Genomic DNA, 13,709 nt, shown 5'->3' with positions numbered 1-13,709 from the left:
AATTGTAGCTCAGAAAGGTTAAATAACTTGCTCATGGTTGCAGTGCTTCTGAATTATTCTGTTTAACAGTTTCTACAGGAAATGAATAATACTTTTGAAGACATTCTAGATGAATAAAAAATAATTTTCCAAACTGTGTCCCAGTTGTTAAAATCTAACTTATTTTTAGTCTGGTCAGTTGATAAGACTGGGATTATAAAGCCCATTGACCATAGAGTTTAAACGGATATGTCCAAGTCAGGAAAATAAATATTTAGGTCAGTTTCTGTTCTGTTGCTGATGTGATAAAGTTAAGGAAAGCTGGCTGTTAAATTAGTGACCTTGACAGAAAGTAAGTGAGCCATTATTTTTTTTTTATTCTCCCTTCGTTCCAGAGAGATGGAAAGCTTGATGACTACTTCTACCCTGCCACCCCTTTTTGCAGATGAAGATGGCTCCAAGGAGAGTAATGACTTGGCTACAACTGGGTAAGCAGCTGCTTTGGGACATTGGGCCTCTGCATAGGCTTCAAAACAAAGCTTCTAACAAAGTGTGAGGTGCTAAAGAGGCAGTTTTATATCATAAGACTAGAAGGGACATTTGTTGTACTTTGCAAAGAGAGTAAGAGCCTTCGTAAACCGCTTTGTAATCTGCATTTGGCTGTCCTTTTTAGTTCTCTGATTCCTGTGAACTGGTATAACAATATATGGGATCTACTGACCTAGTCACCATTAAGGAAATACCTGCCACAGAGCTAGCTCTGAAAAAACATGCATTTTCTGTTCAGATTGTCTCAGATACTAAAATAAGTTTTTCCCAAAGATCACATTTTTAATACGGTTCTGTATTCAAGATGCTTAGGAGCTTTGGCTGACTTCTGTTCCTTTTATTCCTCCCAATTTTCTTTCTGTGGAATCTTTAGACAAATATCTACAGTAATATAGAAAAGGATTAATAGCAGTAGTCCACTTCTTCCCCTGAAAATCTCTGTTCCTCTTGAATTTTTATCTTTTGTAGATATTTAGAAGTTTTTACCAAAGAGGAAATATATTCACTAATAGATTGAAGTGCTAACTAATCCCTAAGATGAATTATTTTAATATTCTTTAGAGCACTTTAAAAAACAGACTGTATTTTGTAATTGTTTCCTTCTGTCACACTCATTTCTCACCTCATTAATATCTGCTTTGACCTCACTACTCAGCTTGAAACTGTTCTCCAAAACTTTTCTAAAGGCTGCATAGTTAATAAATCAAGTTAATTTGGTAAAAATTTTCTGAATGTCTACTCTGTGCTAGTGTTCCAGGCATTAGATATAAAGCAATGATCAAAACAGACAAAAATCCTAGCCCCTTTAGAGCTCAAATTCTACTGGGGCAGTCAGACAATAAGCAGGATAAATAAGTAAAATACATACTATGGTAATAAGAACTATGGATAAAAAAATTAAGAGCAAGAGGGTTAGGAAGGGTTTGGCAGAACAGTTTTAGACAGGATGGCCCAGAAAGTGTTTAATGAGAAAGTGACTTAAATAAATACCTGAATTTATAAATAACCTGAATACCTTGAATAAAGAAGTAAGGTAACTATTAATAGTATGCAGTTATCTGGGGAAGATTATTCTAGGCAGAGGGAGCTGTCAGTGCAAAAGCCCTGAGGTAGGATGTTTCCACCTTGTAGAAATAGCCAGGAAGAGGGGGTAAGAGATGAAAAATTAACTATAAGGTACAGTGTACACTGTTAGGGTGATGAATACATAAGCCCAAATTCACCATCATACAGTATATACACGTATCAGAATTCAGCTTGTACCCCCCAATACTTTTTAAATATTTTTAAGGAGGGGAAAAAAAAAATAACTGAGAGGCCAGTGTTACTGGAGTCATACATACTGGGAAAGGAACAATAGAAGGCTTATATCAGTGCTACTCAGGCTTTAGTATATATAATGTATTGCCTACAGAGCTTATTAAGATGGTAAGATTGTGTCTTACCATCTTAATGCAAATTCTGATTGAGAAAGTCTGACTTCTGACTTAGGGCCACAGATTCTACATTTCTAATAAGCAGGATCCCAGATAGTGCCAGTGCTGCTGGTATGAGGCCCATACTTTGAGTAATAAGGGACTAGATCATGTGGGATTTTAGAGGTCAGAATAAATAACTTTTACTCTGAGTGAAGTGGGCAAGCACTGGTGGGTTTCAAGCAGAATGATATGATCTGACTTGTTTTTTTTGTTTTTGTTTTTTTTTTTGACTTGTTTTTTAATAAGATTTCTCTGACTGTGTTGAGTAGAAAGTGAAGGGATCAGGAGCAGGACTAAGGAGACCATTTAAGAGGCTCGTGGAATAATTCAGGATAGAGATGAGGACCTGAAAAACATCACTGGTGACTTTGACAACAGTATTTCTACTGGTGTGGTAGGGGCAAAAACCTCATTGAGTGTGTTTCATAGATAATAAGAATGGGAGATAGTAAGAAGTATACAACTCTTGATATATTTTGAAGGTATTCCAAGATTTGACTGAAAGACCAGATAAGCAGTGTGAAAGGAGAGAAAAAAAGCAGTCAAAGACAACTCCAAAGTTTTAGCCTAAGCAAGTGGAGGGATAGAGGTGCCATTAACTTAGATGAGGAAAACTAAACATGTTGGAGAGGGAATTAATTGTAGGAGCTCAATTTTAGAAATTTTAAATTGGAAATGCTCATTAGATACCTAAGCAGAGATGTCAAATAGGCAGTTTGATGTCAAGTTCTGAAGTTAGGGGAAGTTTAGGCTAGAAGGAGAAAGTTGGGAGTCATCAGCATATAACTGATATTTACAGCCATGAGACTGGATGAGATCATCAAAGAAATTAGAACTGTATAGTAGCAGAGAGAAGAGATCTAAAGCCTTAGCTCTGGGATATCCCAGCATTTAGAAGTCAGGCAGAAGAACCAGAGTCAACAAAGTAGTAGCTAAAGTGAGTAGCTAAAAAGGTAGCAGAGAAAAACAGAGAAGTATAGGATCCTGGAAACTAAGTAAAAAAAAAAAAAAAATATATATATATATATATATATATTTCAAGGGAGGGGAAGAAAAAGATCAACTGTCAGGTGCCTCTGGTATATCAGGGTACAATGAGGACTGAGAAATGACATTGGATTTAGCATGGAGTCATTGGTGGCCTTGATGAGTTATAAGCACATATCTCCTATGGAATGGGTTTAAGAGAGAATGGAAGGAGAGAAACTGAAGTCAGTAAGTATAAACAAGTTCTTTTGGGGAGTTTTGCTATAAAAGAAAGGAGAAAAATGAGGACCTTAACTAAAAGTGGGATTGAAAGAGTGTTTTGTTTTAAGAGGACTAATATCAAACTTATATGCTGATTAGGCTGACCCTATAGAAGTAAAAGAATTGGTGTTGCCAGAAAGGGCAGAATTGCTGAAAACCTATCCTGAATAGGCAAGAGGGTCTGGAACCCAGTGCACAAATGAAAGGGTTGTTGGCTTTACCTAGGAACCTGAACAACTCATTCATGATGACAAAAGATCCTTGTTTTTTCAGTCTTTATCCAACTTTTCAAAAAGGCATTGGACACCTTGACCACTCCCTTCCTATCCCTGTCCACTTCAGTCAGGGATTCATGGGATTAATACTCCTTCCCAAACCTAGTTCTCATATATTACTGAAATAAGAATGTACAAGAGTCAGTAACTTGAAAATTGATGGCACAATTGAAATGAGAATGACAGTGAAAGAACAAGTTGCCTAACACATCCAAAATGATTGGAAAATAACACTGCCAAAATCAAACTGGATCTCTGATCTCTTTTCAGAGAACATGATTGGCATTGGTTTCATAGCTTCTTTTACTTACCCTTTTTTAAAAGACCTCAAAAATGTAGGAACTTCCTGCTTAAAATCATCTATTATGTTTCCTAGAATGGGTCAAATAAGTGTGATCTCTTTAATTCCCAGGACACTCTGCATCTGTTTTCTAGAAAATATCTAGCAGTGCCCATTATTTTCATGGGCTGGTGGCTCTCAAATCTATCTCATGCCTTTTCTTCACCTGTGTTCTCTCAGGACATGTTTCCAGTTGTCTTTGGGACATTTCCACTTAATTATGTTATAGACATTTCAAACTTGTCATTTTTTCATCTGTCATGTCACACACACCCAAACACACTTGCACGCAGTTCTTACCTTGGTTAATGCTAAATATGTTATCACCATTTGGAAGCTTTAGACTTACCTCCTGACTCTTCTTTTTCCTTCACTATTTATGTTCAGTCAGTCATTAAGTTCTCTCCATTCTATCCCTTAAGTATCCCTTAGCTTTCCCTCCCCTATTCTCAATCCTGCCTGCCCTTGTCTCTCACTTGGTCTATTGCTGTAGCCTCATGATAGGTCTCCCTTTTCCCTGTTATACCCAGTTTATTCTGCCTGGAATGATGGTTTTTACCCTGATGAATACATATTCGTCTTTTAAGACCTCCTCTGTAAAATCGTTTTTTTTAAACTGGGTATGGAGGTGGGGTATGCTAAGAACAGACCTAAAATCTTTTTTTACATCCTTTCCATGCATATAAAATTCATTATGCCTTCTACCATGCCTCTATGGCACTTTTTACAAACCTCTGTTTTAATACTTATATTGCATTGTAATTATTGGCCATAACCCTGTGGAGTATGCACAGTCTTTCAGAATAATGACTGAATATTACTCTATTATCCATCTTCTGCCACCTTACCTTCCCAACTCCTCCCCCACACACATACACAAAAGCAAAACAAAACGCAACAAACTTCCAAGCATGATGTTGCTTTTCTTCCATTCTCATATCCACGTGTGATAGGGTAAGTCAATCTAAGATCCTACCATCACCTGTACCTACTTATGTTCATTTTTCAGAAGGATGAGATCTGATTTGCTAACTCATCTGGAACAGGACAGTGGGACCAAGAAATAAGTCTGTTTGACTTATTAACGTTTATACCTAAACTTACTGAACTTGATAATATTGTTCTGAAATGATCTGATTGTCAAGAAATACTATAATCCAAGAAGAAAAAGCCTATGGAATGTATCATTAAGAGATATTTCTTAGGGTCTTTAAGAACTCTCTCTTTTGTGATACGTGGCAAACGGCCTCTACAACTCTCATTTCTATTCACCTTCTCCATTAATAGTGTTTTCTCATTACATTGGAGATAATCAAAAGGTAGTATATAAAAGTCAGTCTCTGTTGTATGGTCAGAGCTAAAATATGAAGTCTATGTTGAGGGGAGGGGTCTTTTTTTGGAAAAGATTATAGTTGTTTTTGGTAGACTTCTTCATGGAACTGACCTGGTTCAAGCAAGCACTGAAACCATTTTTTAAAATACTCTGTAACTTCTATGGAGATATTTTTTACATTTACAAAGACTGTAGTTGGGAAATTAATTCAAGGAATTCTGTGTGCTTTTGCTGGCAGGGAAATTTGTCTTGAACCTTGGTAAATAGGAGGAGTTTCTGATGCTGTCAATACTGAACTTTTGCATTTCTGCCTATTATTCAGGTTAACCCACCCAGAGGTTCCATATAGTAGTGGAACTGCATCATCCACCAACAATCCAGAATTCGTTGAGGATCTCTCCCAAGGTCAGTTGCTTCAGAATGAGTCTTCAAATACAGCAGAAGGCAATGAACAGAGGCATGAAGATGAGGTAAGCTGAAGTATCTCCTCCTGTTAGTGTCCTCTGAAGCTTCTGAAAAAGCATTTGGCAAGGGACGTATTGATTGAAGTGTTCGTTATCTAGCTTCTTACATTCTTGGGCTGATAATCTGTATAATTTTCTGTTTCATATTTCTTGTTTTATATAGAATCGTATTAATGTTTTTAATAACATAGAATCAAGTACACTCTTTTTCCCTTCACCTAAGAAATATACCTGCCTCATGTTAGATGCTCATTAAATGGTTGTTGAATGAGTGACTGATTTAATCATTAATAAGTAAGTGATGAGAAGTATATATGCCCTTGTTAGGGCTACACTCTGTTCACCAAGCCCTGCAGCATGGAGACATATGTGCCCAAAGAATTCACACCCTTTTCCAAGTCCTTCACCCTCCCATAGAGAATACCTTTCTTTAACTCTGCAGTCCCTAACCCCCAGGCCAGAGACCAGTATTGGTTTGTGGCCTATTAGGAACTGGCCACACAGCAGGAGGTGAGCAGCAAATGAACGGAGGAAGTTTCATATGTATTTACAGCCTCTGCCTACTCCCGGTCCATGGAAAAATTGTCTTCCATGAAACTGGTCCTTGGGGCCAAAGAGGTTGAGGACTGCTGCAAACTCACACAAAGGCTCGATATGGGCCTGGGCAGTCATCCCCTTCTTGGACTTGCAGTGTTTCTTACAAATAACTGCTACATTATCTATGTTTTAAGATACTCTTTGTTTTAAACCAGAAAAGATATCGCCATTGGTTTTGTGGGGTTTTCTTATTTTAAAAGAGGTAATTTTTTCATCTATCCTGTTGGCATTTTTAAAGATTATAATGACTGCTCAAAGCTTCTTAACCACTTTAATATAAGCGTCAACTATAGTCGACAGCCACAGGTGAATGCACACAGCCGAGCGTAGACTTTAGCCAACAGCTGTGATTTGATGGCACACAGCCAAGTGTCAGCTTTAGCGTTAATAACAAAACTTGACTTTTCTAATTTTTCATTTATCAAAATAAAATTGTGAACATTTAAAAATAACGTAATAAAAACATGTATGTATATGCTACATATTCTGATTTACATTACAAGTAAAGCTGCCTGTAAAGTAAAACAAGCTTTCAGTGCTTTAAAGCTTTCCTCATCACACAAGAGCAAAACAGATCCATCGTCAATGCACAGCACAAACTGTCGTGCAGATTGTGAGTGCCGGCTGTGGGCAAGGTTTCACAGCCGGTGAGCACCATACCAAAGTGGTTACATCTTAAATTCTGTAGTAGCTTTGATATTAATAGGTTTTAAAAAAACCCCACTAATACCAAATACACCATTTGCCCAATAGTAAGTCATTGTACCATTATATACATATTTGGAGGAGTGGAATACTACAAATAGTATTTACATGTTTTTGTCCCTTTATATTTATCTTTCTCTTATCTGAAATAAAAAATATTATATCCATAGAACATTGACTGATAGGCTGTGTGTATCTGTAAAATTATGAAGCCAAAATATGGTGTATTTTATATCTCATGGAAAGGGCCAAGAAAAAAGGCTGTGGTAAAACATCAGTGGTATCTCAGTCCTTTTTGGTTTTTAAAGAGTTGATTTAATCTTCTGGTTTAACTAATAACTCAACATATAAAGACCTTTGACCATAAAATATACATCTTAAGGATAAGATTATCAAGCCAAAGAGCTAGTCTTCATTTTAGTTATATTATATTTACTGTAATGTTTCTGAGATTTAGATAACGAATTTTAAAATCTCAGGCTGTACATAGTGGTTTATGCCTATAATCCCAGCACTTTGGGAGGCTAAGGTGGGAAGATCACTTGAGCCCAGGAGTCTGAGACAAGCCTGGGCAATATAATGAGACCCCATCTCTACAAAAAATAAAAAAATTAGCCAGGCATAGTGACACACGCCTGTAGTCCCAGCTACTCAGGAGGCTGAGGCAGAAGGATCGCTTCAGCCTGGAAATTGGAGGTTGCTGTGATCTCACCATTGTACTCCAGCCTGGGCAATAGAGCAAGAGCCTGTCTTGCTCTATCTAAAAAAGAAAAAGAAAAATCTTGGTAGGGCATAATGGCTCACACCTGTAATCCTAGCACTTTGGAAGTCCAAGGGAGGAGGGTTGCTTGAGGCCAGGTGTTTTAGACCAGCCTGGGCAACATAACGAGACCCTGTCTCTACAAGAAATTTTAAAATTAGCCAGGCATGGTAGCAAGCACATGCCTGTAGTCCTAGCTACTCAGGAGGCTGAGGCAGGAGGATCTTTTGAACCCATTAGTTTGAGGTTGCAGTGAGATATAATGGCACGAATACACTCTAGCCCAGGAAACAGAGCAATACCTTGTCTCAAACAATAAATAAATAAACTTAAAATATGCTATCTTATATGCTATCTGTTATAGGAAATAAACAGGTCTTTGAATGTTATTAATGAGAAATACCCTTCATGAATTATTTTTAATCCCTGTTCTGCAACTTGTCCTTTATTTTGCCTAGTGCATGTGACAACATCTTATTCTGACCTTCTGTGACAGTGTCTGCCTCCCTGGCACACTGCTGTGTGTAATACTGCATTTCTCATTGAGGATATTCCCCTGTCAGGAATCAGGACCTACTAAGTGTATATAAAGGTCAAAGCTTGAGTGATAATGGTATCCCTTAATCTTATATGTTTAGAATAGCACAAAAGTAGCCCTTTAGTGCAACAGTTTGTAGTATGGTACACAAAAGGGTCTGCAAATGAACCATGTAGAGTCCCTTCTTGAAAACTGCATTGCAGTTATTTGTACCTATGACACATTTAGAAAGCTTTGAATATCCGGGGCCTTATTCATAGGAAAATGCAACTCTTATTCTGTTTTGTTTGTTGGTATTATTGTTGTTGTTGGGTTATTTGGAGGAATTGTTGTTTGGTTTTTGGTTTTTTATTTTGTTTTGTTTTATAGCAAAGAAGTAAACGAGGAGGTTGGTCCAAAGGAAGAAAGAGAAAGAAACCTCTTCGAGACAGCAATGCACCCAAATCCCCCCTTACAGGGTATGTTCGGTTCATGAATGAACGTCGTGAACAGCTTCGTGCAAAGAGACCAGAAGTCCCATTTCCAGAAATCACCAGGATGTTAGGCAATGAATGGAGTAAACTGCCTCCTGAGGAAAAACAAGTAATTATTCTTATTCCTGATCTTTTGTTTGGTTTTGATTATATTTCAACAATAACTTCTGTAAGAAAAGCAGAGAGGATGAACAGTTGATTCTTCAATCTTGTCACTGCATAAGACAGCAGAATAGCTCTGTCCTTCATAGCTCTTTTCTCTGGCCCAGTGATTTTAAAACTATTTCAGGGTTTGCTGCAGGGATGTATAAGCAGGAGGGAGTCTAGGAGTCCCCTCAACCAAAGCAGCTCCACTTTTATTTTGTTAACTTATTAACAAAATATAACTTTATTTTGTTAACTTTTATTTTGTTTATTTTGTTATATACTGAGAGTTCATGTAAGATTTTTTTAAGTGGTTCAGTATTAAGAAATGAACAAATCTATTAGCATAATTTATTCCACAGAGTTAAAAATCATGAATTAAATGAGAAAAAGTCATTTGATAAAATTCTGCAGTTCACATAGGATTTTTAAGAAAGAGATTTTACTGCTTTAATAAATTTTTTTAACTAGAGCTCTGGCAAATTAACCTACTATGGAAAATAAAGCAAGAACTACTTAAATTCTTTCTCCTCTAAGACTTAAACTAACCCTATTGCCAAAATGAATCCATTTGTTAGATTTGAGGGGAATTAAGGACGAGGTATCCATGAGCTGGTTGCAGCACCACTAAGGCAGAGTGACGGCAGTGGTTGTGGTTGTCACTTCGGGCCAGAAGTCCCCAGCATTCCCAGCATCTGAAAGATGTCTGTATTTCTTTTATGTTTTAAACTCTTTTGTGACTTACATTCTTTAAAAAGGATTCCAGACAGACTAAAACCAAATAAAAAAATACTCTCTTGGGAATTAATGGAATTCAAAAATATTCAAAGACATCAGATTAAGTTGCAACTTGAAGCTTTGTGTTTGTGGTAGCAAGCTAGTTGAAAGTAGTGTATATCATTCATTGTTTTGGCTCTGCTGTGTAAAGGGATAGTGAACTGTACATACTAGGTTACTTTTTTCTTCTTTATTTTTCTTTAATACATGCTCATTGTTCAGATTTTTTTCAGAAAACATGGAAGTGTATTACCCAAAAAACAAAAGGAACAGTAATTATCTTTGGGGATAACCACTGTTGGTTATGTAGGACAAAGGTTTTGTATTTGTTCTTGTTCTTTTTAACTTTTTATTTGAAAATAATTTCAAGTGTACAAAAAGTTACATACACAAAAATAATACAAATAACATCCAAGCGCCCTTTATCCAGATTCACCTATTATTAACACATTTTATCGCATTTCTTTGTCTGCATGTGCACTCATTCTTTTGCACATTTATTTTCTAAGAATAGAGATATTCTTTTATATAACCATAATAGTTATCAACTTCATAATTGCATATTAATACAATGCCTTTATTTAATCTACCATCCATATGTTGACCTAACATCATTCATTTTGTTTGTTTGCTTGGTTGACTTTTTTATTTTTATTGAATCATATTTATATGATAATAGGAATAATCAAGTGATTAGTTGAAGCTTAACATTGTTCCTTTATAAGATTTTTTCCCCTCCAGTACAGATTCTAGTCTTGGGTCAGGTTTTGTGTTTAGTAGTCAAATCTCTTTAGATTCTGTTAAGCTGGGATATTTCCACAGCCTTTCATTGTCTTTTATAACATTGCTATTTTTTAAGAATACAATACCTCTCTCTTTTCCCCCCTTCTTTTACTTTTAACAGAACATTCCTCATTGTGTATTTGTCTGTGACATTTCCTTATAATTAGATTGAAGTTATGCATTCTTGGTCAGAGTACTACACAGGTGGTGGTGTGTCCTTCTCAGGGTATCACCTATGCAGACACACAGTGCCCTTTTGTTCTTCATTAGTAATGTTAGTTTTGCTCACCTGGGAAATTTTTCTATTCTCCTTTATCATGAATAAGCAGTCTTTGGAAAGATAATTTATGAAACAGCCTGTTCCACATCAGAATTTTTCCCTAGATTTAGCATTAATTGATGATTTTTGCCTGATCTAATCTTTATCATTATGGATGCAAGGTGATTTTTCCAGCTCCAGCAGCCCTTCCACATTTGGCCCTCAGGATTCTAATCTAAGCAAGAGCCCTTCTCCTCCCCTTCATGTATTTATTTGTTTGTTACCTATTTATTATGAGTATGATAAATAATTGGTGGTATATCTATTATTATTGATAAAAATTTGCTTTTTTCCAATGGTTCATAATTTATCACTCTACTTAATTATTTTGGTGCTTAAATTGTCGCAGATTTGACCAGCCGAGTATCCCCTACATCTGGCTGTTATGTGGAACAAGGTTTTTAACATAATTTCTGACTCTGGTTTCTGTTCATTTGGAAGCAGAAGAACTATTTTTATAGTTTCTTATATATAATTTGGACAAAGCATTAAAATAATCCTGGTAGATCAATGAACTTTGTTTAAATAATTAATAGCACAAAACAATCAAAGTAGGTAGATAGATATAGGCTCTCTCAAAAGTAGTCCATTTTTAGGTCCATAGGATGAGGTCATTCTTTTTATGTTCTTTGTGTCTCCCAGCTGTAGTGCTCCACTCTTTCTTAAACGGCCAATTGATGTATGAGATCATTCCTTCAAAATGGGCTGGGAATAGAGAAACAAATTAACATACTATTTCTTCCCCTGGGAAAACTAAGTGTGCCAATGTGGTGTGCAGACCTCATAAGGACTCTAGTGGCCATGTAGAGTTCTATCTGTAGGGTTAGAAGAATAACTATAACCATCTTCGTGAATTTTTTATAAGAATAATCTCAATAGAACTTGTCTTCGTTAAGTTATAAAAGGTAATAAGTAGTCTAAAAAGTCAGAATCACTTATTTCTTTTATAATTGATAGATTACATTTTGTTCTATTTATACAACTCTTATTTTTCTGAGTCTTCCTTAAAGCATATTCCCTGTGTTCTTTTTTCCATATTCTAATTGTCCTCTGTTTTCCTCAGAGAGGTAATTGACATTTTACCTAAATAAGATCTTGGTTTCTTGAAATAATTCTGTATTTCTTTCCTAGCGCTATCTTGATGAAGCAGACAGAGATAAGGAGCGTTACATGAAGGAATTGGAGCAGTATCAGAAAACTGAGGCCTATAAGGTCTTCAGTAGGAAAACCCAGGACCGCCAGAAAGGCAAATCTCATAGGCAAGGTATCAGAATCAGTACCAAATGTATTTGTATTAAAGTTGGTGGTGCATGATGGAATGTCATAAAGCCAACTGTTAGAGTTATAACTATAAAAGATGTGTTTCTGTCATCTCTCTTCTACCCAATATTCACTTGCAAGCATCATCTTGGAATTTTACTAAAATCACATTGTTCTCATTTAGAAATTATAATTGGGTTTCCATATTCAACAATTTAGCTTGTGCTCCAAAGACCCATATTATTTAGTTGCTTCCCCTTCTTTTCCCAATTCCCAGTTTAGGCATTTCTCTACCTATAAGCAAATCTGTTTACTAAACTACATAACTGACTTGCCTTTAACACTTCTAAGCCTTTCCCTACTATTTGTTCCAGCCTCCAGTGATCCTTCTTTTCATTCATTCATTCTCATATGCATGCATTCAAAATATATTTATTGAGCAACTTATATTAGATATCAGGCTCTCTTCTAGGCATCAAGAATGCAACAGCAAACAAGATAAGTAGTATCCCTGCCTTCATGATCTTTTTTTTTTCTATTAAAATTGTTCATTACACTATCAAAAGTATTGCTTCAGGCTCCCCTTCTTCAGGAAACACTGCCAAAGAAGCACCACCCATGACTAGTCTTTGTTTGTTAGCCATTGCTTCTTCTCCACATTTGGGCATCTTGCCTGCTAAAACTATAATGTTGTGCAAACAGCCTTTGGTATATGTTGCCTGTCCACCCTCCTACCTGAATCTCCTCAACGGGTAAAAACTGTATGGCTGGGTGCAGTGGCTCACACCTGTAATCCTAGCACTTTGGGAGGCTGGGACAGGATGATCACTTGTGGCCAGGAGTTCAAGTCCAGCCTAGGCAACATAGCAAGACCCTGTCTCTATAAAAAAATTTTAAAAATTAGTCTGGGTGTGATGGCTCACACCTGTAATCCTAGCACTCTGGAAGCCAAGGTAGAATGATTGCTTGAGGTTAGGTTAGGAGCTCAAGAGGAGCCTGAGCAAGAGCAAGACCCCATCTCTACCAAAAAATAGAAGAAATTATCTGAGCATGGTGGCATGTGCCTGTACTCCCAGCTACTTGGGAGGCTGAGGCAGGAAGATCACTTGAGCCCAGGAGTTTGAGGTTGCTGTGAGCTATGATGATACCACTCCATTCTAGCCAGGGTGGCATAATGAGACCCTAACTTGAGCCCAGGAGTTTGAGATTATAGTGAGCTATGCTCATGCCTGCCACTGTGCTCCAGCCTGGGTGACAAAGTGAGACCCTATCACCCAAATAAAAATTTTAAAAAATAAGAAATATAAGAACTGTGTCTGCTTTTTCTCTTGTGCCTAATTTCTCTTGTGCCTAATTTCTCTGTAGGTATGGGATTCCCTTTAACTTTTGTTGAATGACTGATTAATAAAGCCCTAAGGAAAAATATTGTATGTTGTGAGAGTCTACATATGCCAGCAGGTTTTATAGTTTGGCATGATCACATACTTGGATTTTGTTATTGTTTTGTTTTTTACTTTAATGTTCTCTTATTCTTTTATATTTTTAGATGCAGCCCGACAGGCCACTCATGATCATGAGGTAATTAGCCATCTGTCTACATTTCATATATATATATACACACACACACATATATACACACACACACATATTTATAATAATGCTGTTTGAAGTGTTATTAGATTTTTTT

At 36.6% G+C, this 13,709-nt stretch overlaps 1 protein-coding gene across 1 annotated transcript in view; it reads left to right on the top strand.

Moving 5' to 3' along the window:
- The window catches only part of HMG20A (high mobility group 20A), a 72,758-nt gene that overhangs the window by 45,424 nt on the left and 13,625 nt on the right, over positions 1-13,709 (top strand). Inside the window, exons 2-6 of the mRNA XM_012735390.3 lie at positions 375-467; positions 5,525-5,672; positions 8,636-8,848; positions 11,894-12,026; positions 13,569-13,600. Of these exons, the coding sequence (XP_012590844.1) occupies positions 379-467; positions 5,525-5,672; positions 8,636-8,848; positions 11,894-12,026; positions 13,569-13,600 (615 nt within the window). The 5' untranslated portion in view covers positions 375-378. The remainder of the gene's footprint in view (positions 1-374; positions 468-5,524; positions 5,673-8,635; positions 8,849-11,893; positions 12,027-13,568; positions 13,601-13,709) is intronic.

This window comes from Microcebus murinus, chromosome 6 (assembly GCF_040939455.1).
Source record: "Microcebus murinus isolate Inina chromosome 6, M.murinus_Inina_mat1.0, whole genome shotgun sequence".
Lineage (NCBI taxonomy): Eukaryota > Metazoa > Chordata > Mammalia > Primates > Cheirogaleidae > Microcebus > Microcebus murinus.
The sequence above is the reverse complement of the archived record's forward strand: the minus strand, read 5'-3'. Positions and strand labels throughout refer to the sequence as shown.